This window comes from Maylandia zebra, linkage group LG8, assembly GCF_041146795.1.
Source record: "Maylandia zebra isolate NMK-2024a linkage group LG8, Mzebra_GT3a, whole genome shotgun sequence".
In the NCBI taxonomy this organism is placed as follows: Eukaryota; Metazoa; Chordata; class Actinopteri; order Cichliformes; family Cichlidae; genus Maylandia; species Maylandia zebra.
This window is the reverse complement of record NC_135174.1, coordinates 329875-352174: the sequence shown is the minus strand read 5'-3', so window position 1 is coordinate 352174 and position 22300 is coordinate 329875. Positions and strand designations below refer to the sequence as shown.

General features: G+C 46.8%; 1 protein-coding gene across 1 annotated transcript; it reads left to right on the top strand.

Moving 5' to 3' along the window:
• The first annotated feature begins 1817 nt into the window (after window positions 1-1817).
• Window positions 1818-21997, top strand: enpp7.1 (ectonucleotide pyrophosphatase/phosphodiesterase 7, tandem duplicate 1). Its single transcript, XM_076887850.1, has 6 exons — window positions 1818-2013; window positions 3312-3457; window positions 3575-4207; window positions 4515-4749; window positions 21157-21277; window positions 21820-21997. Exons 1-6 carry the CDS (start codon window positions 1818-1820, stop codon window positions 21908-21910), a joined length of 1422 nt encoding a protein of 473 aa, XP_076743965.1. The 3' UTR covers window positions 21911-21997.
• Window positions 21998-22300: the final 303 nt, after the last annotated feature.

Here is a 22300-nt window from a genome sequence, read left to right as displayed (position 1 = left end):
AGAAGCCACCACAGAGTCATAGAAGGTCTTCAGGAGTGGGCCCTCCACTCCAAACGACCTGAGTCTCCGCAGCAGGTACAGCCTGCTCTGCCCTTTCCTGTAGAGGGCGTCTGAGTTATGAGTCCAGTCCAGTCTATTGTTCAGATGAACACCATACCTTAATCCATACCTGCAATTTTTTTTGCCCCAAAAAGAGTTATGTACGAAACGACGGAGAGCACGGCAGCTCCGTACAAAGACATACGTGACGAAAAGGCAAAAAACGGAGGAGGAAAAAATCAAAGGAGTGAAAGGGTCAGACCCACACGAGCATACAGAGGGGAGTAAGGACGTTAGCGTGCTGCCCAACTTTCATCATGCACATATTTATTATTATATGATCCTAAGTTTTAGTGCATACACTCACAAAATGTTTAGTAACTTCAGACCCCTGCAACAAGCCCAGGTCCAGTTTACTTTTTCACTCGATATGTGATCCATTGTTGATCTGCACACAGCTGTTGCCACGAACGTCGCACTCGCTTATGTCACTGTCATGAGACATTCTCGCAAAAAAAAAATCATGGTTTTAGTAACGCAGTAACGCAGCGTTCCTACAGGAAAGTAATGGTAATCTAATTACCCTTTTTGCAATAGTAATCCCTCACTTTACTCATTACTTGAAAAAAGTAATCGGATTACAGTAACATGTTACAAGTAACACGTTACTGCCCATCTCTGCCCAGGTTGATAGAGGGGCCCAGTCTGGATCACATTCCTGCATTTTGTAGGCTGGTTTTCCTACAAAACACAACAAACATTAGCCCGCAAAGCCACAGTGAACAAAGCAGCAAAGCAACGAATTCACTTCAAATCAATATAAGACTTATTTGTAACCTTCATCAACAATTATGATAAATTACATAATAACTACAACAGAAGACTGACCTTTGTGGAAATGCTTGGAGCAGACTAACCTGTGAGCTGGAGTGTTTTGGGACGTCTTCGAATGGCTGCAACCCAGGCCATCCGTGGCTCTGTTACTTCGGAAACATGACTTGAACAATTTCTCTTCCACGACGGAATCTGATAAATACCAATCTCTTTACCCGTCGGCTTCCCGTGGCTGTGATGCGACCGGCTATTGCAGTTAATAATACAACAGCTTCTTGCCTTTCTTTGTGTTTCTTTTTATCGCTGTGTGACTGTTTTCATGTGAAAGCCTGCGTGCGCTAGTACCGCTTGCCACTCGTACCTACAATCCTTTGTGGTTTTACCCCGGAAATGACGTCACATTTTCAATCTCTATTATGGGATGTTGTAGTGCTCATGAACATGAACTTTCTTCTTTGTTATGATGTGATATAATAATGAGGCAATTTAGCTGAGACCAATTAAGTTAATAAAATACAATTGAACATAATTCACATCAAAAATACAACCTTGGTGTGCATTTTGAAAGATACAAATCTCTCTTTGCTGTCTTCTCTTTGACCTCATCTCCCAACAATTCATGATATCTGAGGGGTTCTTCCTTCCCAGATAAAGTAATTGAAAGGCAATAACAGTGGATTAACCTGTAACTCATGATCAAATGATATGAGTTTAGATTTCAGGTTTTTATGGGTTGATAAGAGAGAGCATCTTGTCAGATCAGATTACATGTGATACTTATGTAACAGCAGTAACATAGGCGTCAACACTGGAAACAGCAATACTGAGAGTAGAGAAGCAGGTATGCTGACACAGCTCAGTGTAGCCTGAGATCCTTTGTGATGCTGCTGTGTTGCCTGACTGCCTTCTGCCTCGTAGGCAGCCTTTCCTGTGCTGCTGTCCCAATGCGGGACACTAGGAGAGCTCAGCCCACCAGGAACAAGCTGCTGCTCATCTCCTTTGATGGTTTCCGCTGGAACTATGACCAAGATGTGGACACCCCTAACCTGGATAAGATGGCTAAGGATGGGGTGAAGGCACAATACGTCACACCGCCCTTCATCACCATTACCAACCCCACGCACTTCACTTTGCTCACAGGTATTTAAAAAGTCTTAACGTCTGGATAATATTATATTCTAGAGAGCTTAGATAAGTTGTTGCACCTTACTGGTACAAAAACAGAATTGTCCATGAACGGGTATAAACCAGTCCTCGTTTAGACCAACATTAAGCTGCAGCTGTCTGATGAAGCGCGCTGAGATCCAGCGTGGAGGCGACTCTTGATGTGATTTGAAACTATAAATAAATTGAATTGAAAAAGAGAATGATATTAGAGAGATATTAGTTATTCACTTAGGGCTGCATGGTGGTTAGCACTGTTCATGTGGGTTCTCTCGCTGGCTTCCTCCCAAAGTCCAAAGACATGCAGTTAGTGAGGTTAGGTTAATTGGGAACCCTAAATTGCCCATAGATGTGAATGGTTGTCTGTCTCTATGTGTTAGCCCTGCCACAGGCTGGTGACCTGCCCAGGGTGTACACCGCCTCTCGTCCTAAGACAGCTGGGATAAAGAAGAAGAACTAGAAGGCTATGTGCAGCTTTATCAATAAAAAATAATAAGATATGCCAGTGCAAAGATCACTGTGAATTCATTGGATTTATACAGACATCACTGATGTCTGATTAAGAATTAATCTAATAAATATTAGTTATATCGCAGTATTATTAAAGCAATGTTGTTTCACTATAAACTATCCCTACTTGTTTCATCTAGTGCATTAATAACATTCACACCATTGGTTTGAAGTGTACTTTATACTTTCTCCTGGATACTGAGGAGTAAAAGTTGTGCACATGTTTCCTTTCATAATTTGTGCTTCATTTTTCTAAATACGACTGTGGTTGTTGTTCAGATGTTACTAAAGTCTCTGTGTCTATTGAGCAGTGGCTGGACCACGGGTACACAACAAACCTCCTGCTAGTACAAAGAGATGTAGATTTAGCTCAGGTCTGACCAACTGTCCACTGTAGTGGATGTGATGGTAGATGCACCTTTATTTCCAACGAGCTTCTTCAGCTGAGCCACAGTCATCCCTGCTCACAGTGGCAGACTGACTTATAGAAACAGAATTCAAACAAACACAAATAGAAACAGTCTTTTAAAAAGATGAAGCCAACGTGATCTACATCTGCTGCAAGACCATCCTTTCAGAAGTGTTTGTACATAAATCTGAGAACAAACACAAAGGATCATATTTTGATGTTAGTGGTTGATGCGTCTTATAATCTGGTGTGCCTTATGGTCCGAAAAATATGGTATATTACCGAAGGACTTTTAACATTTACCCTTACGTTCTCTTAACGCTCCTCATTAGTGTTTCTTTCTTCTGTCTGTCAGGACGCTATGTTGAGAATCACGGAGTAATCCATAACATGTGGTTCAACACTACTACTCAGGAGAAGAAGGGGTACTACATGACTCAGTTTGTTGATTCATACTGGGACAACGGCAGCTTACCCATCTGGATAACAGCACAGAGACAGGTTCTTTAGATTTGTCTGTACCGTACCTCAATGATTTAAAGTTCCTGTGTCATGAAGCTGTTTCCCTTGTTTTAATGTAGTTTAATGTCCTTCCTCGTCTCCTACATCTCCTTCCAGGGTCTCAAAGCAGGATCTCTACATTTCCCTGGCACAGCAGCCACCTACAAAGGGGAGACTGTCAGGGTGAGGGAAGTGGAACCACGTTTATATGATTATTCTAATGAAACAGAGTGGAGGCTGAACATCGACAAAGTGATTGGAGAGTGGTTCCACCAACAGGACCTGGACTTTGTCTCTTTGTATTTTGGAGAACCAGATGGGACTGGGCACCGATATGGACCAGATTCCCCAGAACGCCGGGAAATGGTTCAACAAGTGGATCGTACTGTGGGCTACATCAGGGATAAAATCCAAAATCATGGCCTTACTGACCGACTCAACGTTATTATCACTGCTGACCATGGGATGACTACTGTTCTACGGGGTGCACAGGTTGAAGAGATCATCCTCTATAAGATTCCTGGTTTCAACTTCAGTGATATCCAGTTCCATCTGGTGGACTATGGACCTGTTGGGATGCTGCTTCCTAAGGATGGGATGCTTGAGAAGGTCTACAGTGCCCTCAAAGGAAGTCACCCACATCTTCATGTGTATAAAAAGGATGAGATGCCAGTGTGGCTGCACTATAGTAAACATGCTCGACTCCTTCCCATCATCCTTTTTGCTGATCCAGGATACGTAATCAATGGGGTGAGAGAATGCATGCCCATCTACTTTCTGAAAATGTGACTCTTTAGCATGTGGCTACAACCCAACACTGTCCCTAGTCAGATCACCCAAGACTTAGTGGATAATAAGAGGTAAACTCCTGCCATGCTCTTAGTATCTCTGAAACCTTGAGGATAACATCAACTACCCTTTTGCACAGCATGATGTGGTCCTACTGAGTAAAACTTCAAATCATAACTCAGGGAAACAAAAATGATCAAATGTATAGTTACATATACTTACTCTTTTCCACAACTCATGGTTTTCTCTGTTTTCTCTCAACTTCTAGTTCTTCCCTGTGCAGTTCAACAAAGGAGAGCATGGCTTTGACAATCAAGTGATGGACATGAAGCCTTTCTTCAGGGCAGTTGGGCCTGATTTCCAGAAGGATTTAGTGGTTGGGCCCTTTGAGACTGTTAATGTGTACCCACTCATGTGCCATTTACTAGGAATAAACCCAGAGATCAATGATGGACACCTCGACAATACCAAGCAAATGCTGCTCCCCAAGAAAAACACAGAAGGTAACAACAGCACTGGCAAATTTTGTGCTATAGAGATAAAAGATAAAGCCCCATTTTTAAATGGTAACTGGACTGACTTACACAGCATCAAACTACTGGGACCAATCCCGATCCCTAGCTATGACTGCTTGTTGGTGTAGGTGATTTTAGGTGTAGAGTATTTCTTTTATTTGTACAAACTAAACACATAAGTAGCACCTCGGATACATAAACACCATTTTTGGTGCTAAAAAATATCTTTTTTCTCAGTCTTGCTTTTTGCACAGATTTTATTTGTATGGAATGTTGTGGAAGTTTTCCATTAAATAAAGCCTGCATACATACGGTGAGCGGCAGCTAACATTCTTTAATCAAAACAAAGAACAGAAAACCAAGCTTGGTGGAGAGCCTGCATGACCGCGGGGCAGACGGTCAGCAGAGTCTCCCTGAGCCTAGCATGGCTCTCAGTTAAAAAACCTTCTTCAGGAACAAAAGGCAGTGCACCGCTGTTTCACACCTTAAGGTTCACACTCCCTTGCTACCTCCCAGAGTCCTCGAAGAGACAAAAGATTCTTCCTGTGGAGTTCTGCTTCCCCCCAACTTCCTTACCAGACTCCCACCATCTGTGTAACTGCATGAGTGTGAGACATGCTAAAATCCAGTGGCACCAAGGCATTATACAATAACATAATATGAATAATACATAAATATAAGAAATTCTTATACAAGCTGTAACCCATATCAACTACTGCCTGTCACATGACCCACGTCAGCTGATTTGAGGTCCCTCTTCTGATTGGCTCCTTTCACGTCGCAGCAACTCTGAAAACCGGCTGTGGAGGGATACTTCCGGGTTCGACTCCTGCTGTGGCTGTGAGCTTATGGCATTTAGAGCGGTATTGGAAAACAAAGCGTTTTCTCTCCTCAATTCATCTTTAAACTTTAAACTCAGCGGTCAGGTTTTTTTTCCCCTTTGAATTGATCTTCTTCATATTGAAGTGGCGAGCCGGTAGGACCATTCTTTGTTTTCCCCTCTTTTCCCCCACTTAGCCGTCTTTGGATTACGGACATATTTCCCATTGTATGAAGCTGGACCCTAAGGAGGAATACCTTAAAAGTGAACTTTAAAAAGAAAAGGACCAAAAAAAAGGACTCTTAGCAAAAGGACTCTTGCACAGAAAAATCACAGCATTGATTTATTATTTAATTGTGGACATTTACGTTGTGTGTTGTGTTAATTATTTTGTTCCATTTCCCCTTTCCCCTATTTATTCAATATATTTTTGGTACAAGACATTGCAGTTTTTGGTCTCATCATTCACACCATCTAGGCTCCATAAAGAACTATTTCTTCTGCGCGTCAGTCAGTAAATTCATCCATTGACATAAACTAGTCCTTTAATAACTTAGCGTTACACGTGGCGAGCCAGCCAGGAGCCTGATGGGTGAATGAGGGGTTTTTTTGGGGGGTTTTTTGTGTTATTTGATGTAATTTGATATTCGGTAATTTCTGTGGTTTTGATAAGGTCCGCGACAAGAAAAAATGAAGTTTATTCAGGAAAGTGGGGCCAATGTTGCACATTCTGTCATTGTTTCTGGTGCCACAAACACTGAGAAAGATGAGGAAATTCTTGATTATTTGAAACAATACGGTCGTATAAAAACGGTTATTTTCGTGGATGACGCAAATAGTGTTTTTTACAAAAACCTGATCGTTGAATATTGTGATAGTTCTGCGATAACTACTCTTAATACGTTTTTCCCATATACTCATCAGTCAAAGAATCACTCGGCTTTGACTTTTTGCGTAAGATCGCTTGCCGCAGAATGCACAGCCACAGGAGGAGTCAGGACCCCTGCAGATTACCTCGGCGAGCTCAAGCAACTTGCACGCCGCAGCGGCAGGGAATTCCCAGATATTCTGCGGGAAATGATGGGACAAATTAGTGAGCATCTGGAAGGAATCGAACAAGACAGTGACTTAGAGGGAGCCTCAGTCCAAATTGTGGAGCCTGCATCATCTCTGCCTGGCCAGCAGGGGTCGTTGTCTGGACACTCCGCAATCCCTGAGACGGCTACCAGCAATCCCTCACCTGACCAACAGGGGTCACTGCCACATCCACAAAGATTTTCACTGTCACAGACTGAAATGAACCCCCCGGAAATACAAAAGGTAGTGGTGGAGCATGTTGTAAAAGCAGACACCGTATCTGCATTCAGACTTCGTCCTTTCTCTGGGAAGATCCCCAAACCAGCTAACGAAACAGATTATGAGACCTGGAGATCTCACATTGAACTGCTGTTAGCAGATCCAAATTTGGCACCTCTACAGATCACTCGTCGCATCCTTGAAAGTTTGCTACCTCCGGCAGCAGATGTTGTGAAAGGGCTGGGCTCAAACACAATTCCATCCATCTATTTAAAAGTGTTGGATTCTGCTTTTGCTTTAGTACAAGATGGTGAAGAGTTGTTTGCTCAATTCCTGAATACGTTACAGGATCCGGGTGAGAAACCCTCTGCTTTTTTGCAACGTTTACAACTCACATTAAACACTGTGATGAAAAGAGGTGGTAACTTGTCTTCAGACTTCAACAAACATTTACTCAAGCAGTTTTGTCGAGGATGCTGGGATAGCGATATCCTAAACAAACTACAGTTGGAGAACTTGAGGAGCGATCCCCCATATTTTGCAGAGCTCCTCCTACTGCTTCGAACTGAGGAGGGTAGACAGCTGGCCAAGGAGAATCTCATGAAGAAGCACCTAACTGCATCCAAGCCTTGTGCCGCTGTTCATTCCCAGAGCACATGTGCTTGTAGCCATTCAGACACCAAGGCTATTAATGAGCTGAAGCAACAGATGCAGAAACTGCAGAGTCAAATGGCTGCTCTTCTCTCACAGAAATCTCAATTCTCCAAGCCAGCACCACCTCAACTCAGATCAGCACAACCAAGACCCAGCAGCAGTGCAACCAGTTCCCGGCCTAGAGCAGGCTACTGCTTTAAATGTGGAGAGGATGGGCACATGTCAGCAGGATGCGCCAACCCTCCGAACCCGACACTGGTTCTGAAAAAGAAGAAACAACTTGAAAAAAGACAGCAGGCTTGGGACAGCAATAACAAATCGTCAAACTAGAGGCAGTCTCTGTGGAGGGACAGACGGAGGCTGCAATCGACCCATGTCCCAGTTACAAGCAGGATGGACGTTCCATCACATTGCCTAAAGGACTCATTGGAACCAGAAGCACAGCACAGGTCACGATTGGAGGAACTGTATTCAACTGCCTGTTAGACACTGGGTCTCAGGTAACCACCATCTCTCACTCCTTCCACCATGATTATCTTTCTGACCATGAGATACAACCTCTGAAAAATCTACTGGAAATAGAAGGAGCAAATGGCCAAGCTGTTCCATACCTTGGTTATGTGGAGCTGAATGTCACTTTCCCTCCCGACTTCTTGGGTTCCACCACAGCTGTTGACACACTTGCCCTGGTAGTTCCTGATGTCCAATCAGCTCAACAGCCGTTAATACTGATTGGTACAAACACTCTGGACTTGGCATATGAGAGAGCATTCTCAGACCAACAACCCTCCATTCCAGCCCCACATGGATACAGAACGGTGCTGAAAATCCTTGAGCAACGATACAGACTGGCCAACAGTAACCATCATGGAATCATCAAGCTGCACACTGACGGACCACAGACCATCCCAGCTGGAAAAACTGTTGCCTTGGAGGGGTTAATTTGCGGACGCTGCCTCCAGGCCGAGAAGGCTGTGTTGGTGGAACATCCAACTTCGTCGCCTCTGCCAGGTGGCTTAATGGTCCCGTCTTGTGTCATGGATTTCCCTTCTCACCAGCCATACCACTTACCTGTGGTAATCTGCAACCAGTCTGATCATGACGTAACCCTCCCAGCCAAAGCCATCATTGCGGAGATCAGTGCCATTCAGTCTATTCAGTGTCAGGAAAGGAGTCATGACAGTATGCCTCCTAACCCTGTGACCTCTGGGTTCAACTTCAACTTTGGTAACTCCCCCTTAACACCGGAATGGAAGAGTCGTATTACTGAGAAGTTAAACGCCCTCCATGATGTCTTTGCAAAACACGACCTTGACTTTGGGAAAACCGACAAAGTGAAACATCAGATAAAGCTCTCTGACCCTACTCCCTTCAAACAGCGCCCAAGACCAATCCATCCTCAAGATTTGGATGCTGTGCGCCAACACCTGAAGGAGCTGGTTGACTCTGGGGTCATCAGAGAGTCAGAGTCACCTCTTGCATCACCCATTGTCGTGGTGCGAAAGAAGAATGGGAGTGTGCGGCTCTGCATTGATTACCGGAAACTAAATCTGCAGACCATCAAAGATGCATATGCATTGCCAAAGTTGGAGGATACTTTTACAGCTCTCTCTGGATCAGAATGGTTTTCAGTCCTTGACCTTAAATCTGGTTATTATCAGATTGAAATGGAGGAGGAAGACAAGAGCAAAAGAGCATTTGTATGTCCACTTGGATTCTATGAGTTCAACAGAATGCCCCAAGGAGTCACGAACGCACCCAGTACCTTCCAGCGACTAATGGAAAAGTGCATGGGAGAAATGAACTTGAAAGACGTCTTGGTCTTCATTGACGACTTGATTATTTTTGCACCAACACTTGAAGAGCATGAGAGGAGACTACTGAAAGTCCTTCACCGTTTGAAGGAATTTGGACTCAAGCTCTCAGTTGAAAAGTGCATGTTTTTCCAGAAATCCGTTAAATACCTGGGGCATGTTGTGTCAAAGGATGGTGTGCAGACAGATCCAGATAAAATCGAGACACTTAAGTCCTGGCCAGTTCCAAAGAATCTTAAAGAACTTCGCTCTTTCCTGGGTTTCGCAGGATATTACCGTAGGTTCATCCAAGGCTACTCCAACATCGTTAAACCTTTGCATGACCTTACTGCTGGATATCCTCCATCACAGCGGAAACTCAGAGCCACCTTCAAGCGAGAGCAATATTTGGATCCTAAGGAACCACTTGCCAGTCGCTGGACTCCTGCATGTCAACAAGCCTTTGACACCATTATCAAAAAACTCACGACGGCACCAGTACTTGCTTTCGCCGATCCCCAGAAGCCTTACCTTCTCCATACAGATGCTAGTTCTACCGGGCTAGGAGCTATTCTGTACCAGGAGCAACAAGGACAAAACCAGGTGATTGCCTATGCAAGTCGTGGTCTGTCGAGGAGTGAGTCAAAATATCCAGCTCACAAACTGGAGTTTCTGGCTCTCAAGTGGGCTGTGACGGAGAAGTTTCATGACTACCTCTACGGCACCAACTTCACTGTCATTACTGACAGCAACCCACTCACCTATCTACTTACCTCTGCTAAATTAGATGCCACCAGTTACCGTTGGCTCTCTGCTCTTTCCACATTTTCATTCAAAATCATGTACAGATCTGGTAGGCAAAATCCAGATGCTGATGCTCTCTCTCGCAGGCCACATGGAGAACTCTCCAATGACCAGATGTCCCAAAAGGAGAGGGAGAGAATTCTCCGATTTGCCCAACATCATCTGGATCAGTCTTCCTCAATTTCCATCGATCAACGCACAGTCAAGGCCCTTTGTGACCGGCAGCTCGTTTATAGTATGGCTGAAAAGATGTCCACCACCGCACTCATCCAGTCACTAACTGCCCATGCCGACAGTTTGCCTGACAGCTTCATCAACGACACTCAGTTTGCACCTCCTGTTGTTCCTCAGCTGACAAATGCTGAAATCGCTGAGAGACAGAGGGAAGACCAGACCCTGAGGCATGTCATATTGCTGCTAGAGACTGGGGAAAGCCCACCTCCCGTCTTGCGGGATGAACTCCCAGAACTGCCCCTTCTACTCCGAGACCAACATCGTTTGGAGCTCCAAAACGCCATTCTCGTGAGGAGGAGGCAAGTTGGGGACCAGCTCTATCACCAGTTAGTGTTACCTCAGAAATCTCGGGCTGAAGTACTGTCAGAACTGCATGACAAGATGGGTCATTTGGGCATCGAACGTACTCTTGACCTCGTACGTCGAAGATTCTACTGGCCGAAAATGGCCAATGATGTGTGGAATAAAGTGAAGACATGTGAGAGATGCACCAAACGAAAAGCCTTACCTGAAAGAGCGGCACCCCTGGTGAACATTCGAAGTTATCGACCTCTGGAACTGGTTTGCATGGACTTTTTATCACTGGAACCCGACAGGAGCAGAACCAAAGACATCCTGGTAATAACAGATCACTTTACCAAGTACGCTGTCGCTGCCCCCACGCCAAACCAAAAAGCAAAGACTGTCGCCAAATGTCTCTGGGACAATTTTCTGGTTCATTATGGTATCCCAGAAAAGCTCCATAGTGACCAAGGACCAGACTTTGAGTCACGCACAATAAAAGAACTCTGCAAAATGGCTGGAATTCACAAAATAAGAACTACACCATACCATCCACGAGGAAATCCAGTCGAGCGCTTTAACAGAACACTCCTGAATATGCTTGGAACACTCACCACAGAAGAGAAAACTCACTGGAAAGATTTTGTTAAGCCCTTGGTCCACGCATACAACTGCACCCGGAGTGATGTTACTGGCTACTCACCCTATGAGCTCATGTTTGGTCGACAACCTCGCCTCCCGATTGACCTGGTCTTTGGACTTCCTGTGGACGGCAATCAACCCACTCATTCGCAATATGTCCAGAACCTGAAGTCAAATCTAGAAAAGAGCTACAAAATTGCCATTGGCAATGCGGAGAAGCTCATGGAAAGAAACAAGAGCCGTTTCGACCAACATATCACCCCCTCTGAACTGGACGTTGGTGACAGGGTGCTGGTACGTAACGTGAAACTCCGAGGCAAACACAAAATTGCAGACAAATGGGAACCAGACATCTATGTGGTGGTAAAAAGAGCAGAAAATCTTCCAGTGTACACTGTCCGACCAGAGAACAAATCCAAACCGATTCGTACTCTACACAGAGATCTCCTATTACCATGTGGATTTTTGCCGCATTCCACTAGAACCAACCGAACAACTGTAAAACCAACCGGGAAGCAGTCATTCAACCTTTCTGATGAGGACTGTGCACAACCTCAGTCAGACGATGAGGATGAAATGATACCGCATCAATGGTATGATCCTGTCTCAGAGCCTCTGCAATTCACCACTGTCCACAATCTGCCAGAACCGGCATCCGCCGTTCCAGCCACTGAACCTTTACCATCTGATACACCAGTCTGTGAACCTGCTACGCTCCCTTTGCCTTCTCTTGAGCCAGCAGAGAGCGACACCCCTGACTCAGAAACCCCCGTCAAGGAGGAAGCTCCTGATACTGTGGAATCAGAGGACAGTCTGTCCTCTGCTGAACCTACCAATGTTGAATTGCCGACTGAGTCCAGTATGTCCTCTGCTGCTGATCTACCATCTAACTCTGACACCTCCAGCTCTGAACTAGAACCTCTGAGAACATCAACTCGGACCAGGAAACCTCCGGACCGGTTACAATACTCTACGCTTGGTCAGCCCATCTTGAAGAGTATTCAGGCACTCGTCCATGGCTTAACCACTGCCTTTACTCATGCACTGGAGGATGAAGAGGACCATCTGCTTACTGCCACTGAACAACCTGTCATCCGGACCCAACCACCATGTACAGGGACGTACATGAGATCGAGGGGGGAACCTGTAACCCATATCAACTACTGCCTGTCACATGACCCACGTCAGCTGATTTGAGGACGTGAAAGGAGCCTGATTGGCTCCTTTCACGTCGCAGCAACTCTGAAAATGTCATGGTCCTGGGCCATGTTGGCCCAGTGTTCTTAGTTTCCTTGTATGTTTGTATTTTATTCCATGCTTCCCCTGCCCATTATGTCTAAGTTCTCCCCGTGCTCTCTCTTCCCCCTGTGTGCCCTCTATGTATTTATGAGCCCTCGTCCCCTTTCGTGTTTATTCCATGTCTCCCCTGCCTGTTACGTTGGTGTTCTACTCGTGCTCTCTCTCCTCCTGTACTTCCTGTTTCACCTCTCCCGTCAGTGTTCAGTTCACCCCGCCCTGTCTCGTTATGATTATCAGTGTCACCTGTGTTCCCCGTGTGTTCCCACTTCCCTCGTTAACCCTCTGTGTATTTCTGTCTGCGTCTCCCTCTGTTCAGTGTGACGTCGTCCCTCATGCTGCGTGGATTTCCCTGTGTCTCTCTCTCCGAGTGTTAGTTTACTTTTCCCAGTTTAGTTTTGTATTTCCTATGTTCTGCCATTCCAGCATTAAAGCTGTGATTTTGAGTTCATCCCCGTGTCTGTGAGTTTTGCGTTTGGGTCCTCCACCTGCATGCCACACAGCCGAGCCCTGACAGTACGACGTCAACAGTAATGGACCCAGCAACTCACAACCCCTCCGCTGAGCTCCGGGAGGATTTGATCTATACGGTGGAGTACCACTGTCAGGAGTGGGAGGCGCTGCCAGGAGACGAACACCGGGAGGTCGTAGCCGCCCGTCTACAGCGGATGGTGTCCGGACTCCCGTGGCTGTTCGGCACGCTGCACCCCCACATCCGGGACTTCCTTGTTTCCACCGTAGGCGTCCGCCCGGAGCTGCCTCTCCAGTGTGAGGGGTCGGAGGACGTTCAGTCCGGTCCGCTGGAGGATTCGCGGCCCGGCTCATCTCCTCCCCCCTCTCGGCGAAAACGGCGCTCACGCCGCCGCCGCCCTAACGTTTCTGAGCAAACTCCGGTGGTGAGTGACACTAACTGTTTCTTCCATACCACTTCCAAGTCGGACCAACTCGGACAATATTCTGCTCCTGAGTCCGCTGTTTTTCAGGTCCGTAACACATCAGAAATGAATAGCGAGTTTGAATATGACTGTGTTTCCAGGGCTCATAATGTTTCTAAGTTCACCTCCGCACCTTTTAAGCACGAGACTGAGTTTATTACCCCCCCAGAGACTGCTGTTCATGCTGAATTAAAGAATCCTGGCACTGTAAGCTCCATGCGCGTCATCCCAGAGGCCATTAACTCCGTGTCTGGTAATTCTGGGTCGGTTAATCCTGAACCTGCATTGCCTACCCTCACGCCCATGTTTCAGTGTGACTATTTTTCCTGTGCTCCTCCCAGGTCAGCAGCAATTAACACACAGACTGATAATCTCACCTTAGAGAAGCAAAAGACTATTGTCGAGCTGCATACTCATGAACAACACCGTGAAGTTAACAGTTCTGAGGTCCCTGTACCTGCTGAGTATAAGACTGTGAATGATGTTTCTTCACTCCTGGACTATGCTGCTCTCCAACCTATATATTTAGAAACCGTTTGTGTGAATGCTCCTGTGTCCGCAACGGATCCCTTTGTGCTCGGTGTTACTGACTCTGCTAAACCTGGATCTTCCTGTGCTGTGACTGTTTTAGAGACTGCTACTCCTAACATGGACAGCTTAAGGCCTACAGAGTTGCCAGGAGTGACTCGCCATGAATCTCTGTTAGCCCCCCGGCCCGAAGCTCAGTCGCCACCTCCACCACATTCAGCCTCGCTTCCCATAGCACAGTCACATCCACAGCCTGACTTACTACAAACCTTATTTCAATCCTTAGCCCAGTCAATAGCTCAGTTGGTAGAGGAATCATCGGCCTTATCGTCAGCTCGGTTTCCAACTTTACAACCATCACTGCAGTCTCCAGTGTCCCCAGTGCAGTCTCCAGTGTCCCCAGTGCAGTCTCCAGTGTCCCCAGTGCAGTCTCCAGCGTCCCCAGTGCAGTCACCTGCAGCCCTGCTTTCCCCAGTGCAGTCTCCAGTGTCCCCAGTGCAGCCTCCTTTAGCACAGTCACCCACTCAACCACCAGCACCACAACCGTCACCACCTACTCCACTCTCACCACCACCGTTACAACAGACATCAGTTCAGTCCCCTGTGCCAGTGCAGACGCCCTCAGTTCAGTCTCCCGTGCAGTTATCTACTTCACCACCGTCAGTAGCTCAGCTCCCACTCTCACCCGTGTCTCCAGCAGCTCAGCTCCCGTTCTCACCCGTGTCTCCAGTAACTCAGTTAGCTGCCCAGCAGCCACTTTCCGCTCAGTCTCCTGTGTCGCCAGTTTTGCTCATTCACTCCATGCAGAGAGGTAACTGGATTTCTACTCAGGGTACTTTCCATGGTTTAGCCGCCGTTGGCACAGTTTGCCACTCCAGGGCTTCCCCAGAGGCTAGGTCTCAGTCACCAGCTGATTCTGGACCCCTGAAGTTTAAGCAGCCCCCTAAGAACTGCACCATGTTCGCATTGCCTGGGCAGAGTCAGTGCTCAGTGCAGCGCCAGTTGTCCTCATGTCGGCCGAAGGACTTCATGCCTGTTGGCGTTGTTTTGGCCTCCGCTGGAGGGTCCGAGGGGCCCGTTCAGCCTCCTGTCTCCGCTGGAGGGTCCGAGGGGCCCGTTCAGCCTCCTGTCTCCGCTGGAGGGTCCGAGGGGCCCGTTCAGCCTCCTGTCTCCGCTGGAGGGTCCGAGGGGCCCGTTCAGCCTCACGCCGCATCGGCTGGAGGGCCCGAGGAGCCTGTCCAGCCGCCATCTGCAACCGCCTCGTCGTCGCCTGGTCCAGCTGCATCCGCGACCGCCTCGTCGTCGCCTGGTCCAGCTGCATCCGCGACCGCCTCGTCGTCGCCTGGTCCAGCCGCATCCGAGTCTTCGTCATCGCCTGGGCCAGCCGCATCCGAGTCTTCGTCATCGCCTGGGCCAGCCGCATCCAAGTCTTCGTCATCGCCTGGGCCAGCCTCTGCCTGTGCTTCTGCTACGCCTGGTCCAGTCTCAGCCTGTGCTTCTGGTCCAGCTTTGGCTTCTGCAGCTCCGCCTGGTCCGGCTTTGGCCTCTGCAGCTCCGTCTGGACCTGCCTCCGAGTCTTCGTCCTCGTCTGACCCTGCCTCCGAGTCTTCGTCCTCATCTGGCCCTGCCTCCGAGTCTTCGTCCTCGTCTGGCCCGGCCCCAGAGCCTTCGTCTGCTGCAGCCTCCTCAGAGCCTTCGTCTGCTGCAGCCTCCTCAGAGCCTTCGTCTGCTGCAGCCTCAGCCTGTGCTTCGCCTGGTCCCGCCTTGACTGGTCCCGTCTCGACTGGTCCTGTGCCCACCGGGCCTCGGCCAGTACGCCTGACACTGGAGAGCCGCCGCCGCTGCCTTCCGCGCGGCCGGCCCCCTGAACTGCACCGTCATCGCCTGAGTGGCCGCCGTCACCTTCCGCACGGCCGGCCCCCGGACCGCCTTCGCCTGAGTGGCCGCCGTCGCCTTCCGCACGGCCGGCCCCCGGACCCTCTTCTCCTGGGTGGCCGCCGTCGCCTTCCGCACGGTCGGCCCCCGGACCAGCGCTGTCATCGTCACCGCCGCCGTTGCCTTGCGCACGGCCGGCCTCCTGAACTGTTTCCACGTCGCCGCCGTTGCCTTGCGCACGGCCGGCCTCCTGAACTGTTTCCACGTCGCCGCCGTTGCCTTGCGCACGGCCGGCCTCCTGAACTGTTTCCACGTCGCCGCCGTTGCCTTCCGCACGGTCGGCCTCCTGAACTGTTTCCACGTCTCCGCCGTTGCCTTCCGCACGGTCGGCCCCCTGAACTGCTCTGTGTTTGGGTTATTTTCTTGGGCTCCGGTGTTTGCTGTGCTCTTCTTTTGTTTTCTGTTCCGGGCCCTCCGTCCTGGGCCCCCGCCGCCCGCCCTGGGTTGTTTCCTGTTTGGTTTTGTTTTTCTGTGTTTGGGCTGTCTGGAGCCAGCCCTTGAGGGGGGGGTACTGTCATGGTCCTGGGCCATGTTGGCCCAGTGTTCTTAGTTTCCTTGTATGTTTGTATTTTATTCCATGCTTCCCCTGCCCATTATGTCTAAGTTCTCCCCGTGCTCTCTCTTCCCCCTGTGTGCCCTCTATGTATTTATGAGCCCTCGTCCCCTTTCGTGTTTATTCCATGTCTCCCCTGCCTGTTACGTTGGTGTTCTACTCGTGCTCTCTCTCCTCCTGTACTTCCTGTTTCACCTCTCCCGTCAGTGTTCAGTTCACCCCGCCCTGTCTCGTTATGATTATCAGTGTCACCTGTGTTCCCCGTGTGTTCCCACTTCCCTCGTTAACCCTCTGTGTATTTCTGTCTGCGTCTCCCTCTGTTCAGTGTGACGTCGTCCCTCATGCTGCGTGGATTTCCCTGTGTCTCTCTCTCCGAGTGTTAGTTTACTTTTCCCAGTTTAGTTTTGTATTTCCTATGTTCTGCCATTCCAGCATTAAAGCTGTGATTTTGAGTTCATCCCCGTGTCTGTGAGTTTTGCGTTTGGGTCCTCCACCTGCATGCCACACAGCCGAGCCCTGACAGAAAACCGGCTGTGGAGGGATACTTCCGGGTTCGACTCCTGCTGTGGCTGTGAGCTTATGGCATTTAGAGCGGTATTGGAAAACAAAGCGTTTTCTCTCCTCAATTCATCTTTAAACTTTAAACTCAGCGGTCAGGTTTTTTTTCCCCTTTGAATTGATCTTCTTCATATTGAAGTGGCGAGCCGGTAGGACCATTCTTTGTTTTCCCCTCTTTTCCCCCACTTAGCCGTCTTTGGATTACGGACATATTTCCCATTGTATGAAGCTGGACCCTAAGGAGGAATACCTTAAAAGTGAACTTTAAAAAGAAAAGGACCAAAAAAAAGGACTCTTAGCAAAAGGACTCTTGCACAGAAAAATCACAGCATTGATTTATTATTTAATTGTGGACATTTACGTTGTGTGTTGTGTTAATTATTTTGTTCCATTTCCCCTTTCCCCTATTTATTCAATATATTTTTGGTACAAGACATTGCAGTTTTTGGTCTCATCATTCACACCATCTAGGCTCCATAAAGAACTATTTCTTCTGCGCGTCAGTCAGTAAATTCATCCATTGACATAAACTAGTCCTTTAATAACTTAGCGTTACACCAAATCACAACAACAGTTGTTTTATTAATGTAATTTAAGGACTCTACAACAATACACAAAAAAATCAAAACATAGAAAACCACAGCAATCATATGACCCTTCTACCCACATATCAAGCAGGTCTGGCCCGGATCTGGTATCAAGCCGGCACTGCTGGCTGACTTCTGGCATGATAAGCCGTATGTCATCCAGATGTGGGCCAGCCCTGGCGTAGATGGCACTGTTTATGTGATGGCATGCCACATCTGGCTCGATTGTGGTTTGGTGCATGTGGCCCAGGCTCATACAAAACAGGTCTTCCCTGAGTCCGGCATCAAGCTGGTACTTCTGACTGACTGGTGTCATGGCAGAGTGTATGTCAACCAGATGTGGGCCAGGTCTGGCAATGATGGCACTATTTATGTTCCTATTTTCCCATTTTAGTTAGAAGACCCAAATGCCATGTTGCAATACTATACTGCTATGGTAGCCAACGTTTCAAATGCAGGTTTGACAGGTTCATGAGTGTACACTTTATCCAAAACCTAGTGAGGGTTTACTCATGTTTGCCAGTGGGTGGCTGTAGCTCAGGAGGTAGAGCAGGTCACCGACTGATTGGAAGGTTAGTGGTTTGATCCCTGGCTCCTCCAGTCTGCATGTCAATAGTGTGAATGTAGTTAGGAAGCACCCAGTTTAGAGAAAATGGGTCAATGTGTAATGAGTACTTTGAGTAATCTGGGAGAGTAGAAAAGTGCTATATAAGAATCAGTCCATTCACTGAACAGAGTTTAGTCATGTTGCTTTTGCACTATTATGTTCCAGCACATGTTGTTATTACATGGCTTGATTAAGCTACACATTAGGCTGACATCTGGGGCCAGAGCTGAAACTGTTCTGGGCCAGCAGTGTGTCTGCAACTGGCTCAAGGCTGCACACAACTTACACATGGCCCACATACAGCAAAGAATGACAGCCCTTTGGTGGCCCAGATCGGGTTTGCCAGAGGTAATCCGCACATGGGCCAACACAGGACCACCAGTGTGTCTGCAACTGGCCTTGTGCTGGCCCATGTGTGGGCCACATCTGGCAAACCTGATCTGGGCCACCAAAGGGCCATCATTCTTTGCGGTATGTGGGCCATGTGTAAGTACATTGTGTGGGCCATACCAATTTTGCTATGTGGGTATGAGCAAGTGCTTTGGCGACAGTGGGAAGGAAAAACTTTTAACAGGAAGAAACCTCCAGCAGAACCAGGCTCAGGGACAGGCGGGGCTATCTGCTGTGACCCGTTAAGGTTAGGTGAGGAAGACAGGACAAAGACACACTGTGGAAGAGAATCACTAATAATTTAGTGCAGTCAGGTGTATAAACACATAGTGATTGAGAAAGGTGACTGAAGAAGAAACACCCAGTGCATCATGGGAATCCCCAGCAGTCTACACCTATTGCAGCATAGCTAAGGGAGGATTCAGGGTCACCTGGTCCAGCCCTAACTATATGCTTTAGCAAAAAGGAAAGTTTGAAGTCTAATCTTGAAAGTAGAGATAGTGTCTGTCTCCTGAATCCAAACTGGAAGCTGGTTCCACAGAAGAGGGGCCTGAAAACTGAAGGCTCTGCCTCCCATTCTACTTTTAAATACTCTAGGAACAACAAGTAGGCCTGCAGAGCGAGAGCGAAGTGCTCTAATAGGGTGATATGGTACTACAAGGTCATTAAGATAAGATGGGGCCTGATTATTTAAGACCTTGTATGTGAGGAGCAGGATTTTGAGTTCTGGATTTAACAAGAAGCCAAAACAGGAGAAATCTGCTCTCTCTTTCTAGTCCCTGTCAGGACTCTTGCTGCAGCATTTTGGATTAACTGAAGTCTTTTCAGGGAGTTCTTAGGACTTCCTGATAATAATGAATTACAGTCGTCCAGCCTGGAACTAATAAATGCATGAACTAGTTCTTCAGCGTCACTCTGAGACAGGATATTTCTAACTTTAGAGATGTTGCACAAATGGAAGAAAGCAGTCTTACATACTTGTTTAATATGTGCGTTGAAGGACATGTCCTGGTCAAAAATGACTCCAAGGTTCCTCACAGCGTTACTGGGGGCCAAGGTAATGCCATCCAGAGTAAGAATCTGGTTAGATACCATATTTCTAAGCTTTTCAGGGCCGAGTACAATAACCTCAGTTTGATCTGAATTAAGAAGCAGAAAGTTAGCGGCCATCCAGGTCTTTATGTCTTTAAGACATTCCTGCAGTTTAACTCATTGGTGTGTGTTATCTGGCTTCATGGGCAGATAGAGCTGGGTGTCATCTGCATAGCAGTGTAAATGTATGCTATGTCTTCTAATGGTGCTGCCTAAGGGAAGCATGTATAATGTAAACAGAATTGGTCCTAGCACTGAACCCTGTGGAACTCCATAACTAACCTCAGTGTGTGAAGAGGACTCTCCATTTACATGCTAACATAACTGAGTGCAACTGACTAATACACAGAGCAGTGAAAAGTATTTTCTCTTCCAAATTTCTTATTTTTTTAAATAAAAAGAACCAGAGTAAATACAAATGCAATTTTTACAGTTTTAAATGATAATTTATTCTCCATGAATCACTACCGTACTGTGGTAAATGGGCTTGCGCTCCTGTAGGCTCACCAAATGCACGAGGCCCCGTAGGGAGCAGCTACAGAGAAGAGAAAGTGTACTTTATTGGTCCCCGTGGGGAAAATCCCTCTCTGCATTTAACCCATTCACTCAGTGAAGCAGTGGGCAGCCATTGGGCGCCCGGGGAGCAGTGTGTAGGGACGGTACCTTGCTCAGGGGTACCTCAGGGTAGCTGTTCAGGGGAATCGAACCCCCAACCTTCCGATCATGGGGCCGCCACTCTACCTACTGAGCTATCCCCTACAATGTGTGTTGGACAGCAGTCATGGGCAGAGGCCCTGGCAGCTATGGAGGTAGTCTACTGGGACATGGAACATCACCTCTCTGGTGCAGAAAGAGCCTAAGCTAGTGCGTGAGGTTGAGCGACACCAGCTAGTCGGGCTCACTTCAACGCACAGCTTGGGCTCTTCAACAGCATTCTGAGAAAGGCTAGGGTCATTGAGTCTGAATGGAACCAGATGGTGGAAACCTGAGGTGAAGGGATGATGATAACTTTAAATCATGTCCACTGATAAAAAGACAACTGACATTTTTGAGTTGAAATGACAGAAAACACACTGCAGCTTGTTCTTAGTTGAGGTAGATGATGATATCTAAATCTACATAATAATAATCACTTTGTTATCACCTCACAGATGGAGTGTCACAGTGTAACACAGATGCAGTGCCATTCCCAGTCAGTAAATATAAATGTCATTACTGTTGTTACTACAGAATGGGGGAAGTTTTATATTCCCAAACAAATCCCTTAATCCTGCCTTCTCTGCTCAGATAAGAGCACCAACCTTTTCAGATATGTGTGAGTGTCTTTGTGTAGCTTTGTCTCTCTGTCTTTTGCGTCGTAACTATTCATGCTTTTCTGTCTGTCTGCAGATTATGAGGTAAATCGTCATCATCAGGCTTTCATTGGCTTATCAGCAGTGGCTGGGTTTCTGGTTCTGATTTTTATAGTGGGAACTTCTTATACTTGGTGTTTAAGGAGAAAAGCAAATAGGTAAAGTACTATAATCATGTAATCATGGATACATCTATCAGTGTGCTTGTTGCCAAATCAATACATAAATACAATTCACATATTAAGGTCAAAACTTTAAAGCAAAGGAAACCCAAGAATTCCCCTTTAAGCAAGCAATAGTAAGGTTGGGTTTGGGGAAACCTGCAGTCAGCTGAGACTGAAAACAAAGTCCAGATGAACAGAATCAACCTTCTGGGATTTACTTACCTGGATGACTGAGCGAGCATCAAGACACCTCTCCTTTTAGTTTCTCTCAGTACTCTTTCTGTAACATTTTGGGTCAAATAAAGGTTTTCAGAGAGTAAAGAAATGACAATACTCCAGCCTAAAAGAAAGACATACATAAGAGTCACCAAGGTAACTCTGAACTTGTGATTGGAATGTGGAGATATTCTGAAGCAATAAAACAGTGAACATAAATCCTGTTAAAGTGCAAATATTTCACTGTTAATTTTGTAACAAAGCTGATGCTGCATCCTGCTATCTGACACATTCTTTTTATTTTTGTCCTCTCTTCTCAGATCCAAACCAAAGCATGCTGCTCCTGCTGGTGGTGCTGCTGCTGATGATGATGATGATGAAAAGGCTGACAAAATGCAAACTGTCTTTTAAAAATTTGTTTTACATAATAATCTAGTTTGAGAAATCCTCTATTGTTTAATACAAATGTGAAAGTACAGCACAGAAGCACTTCTTAATCAAAAATAATAATAATTCATGAATCACAGCAGTTCGGTGATTTTGTTTGTTCTCCATTTTTCATTGTAACTCTGATCATTTGTGAACATACTTAAATATACTATGAAAATGTTTCCTTCCATCTGTCCACATTCTCCCACTTATCCAATTCAGAGTTGCAACCCCTACAACCCCAACCCCACTATACAGGGAGTGCAGAATTATTAGGCAAGTTGTATTTTTGAGGAATAATTTTATTATTGAACAACAACCATGTTCTCAATGAACCCAAAAAACTCATTAATATCAAAGCTGAATGTTTTT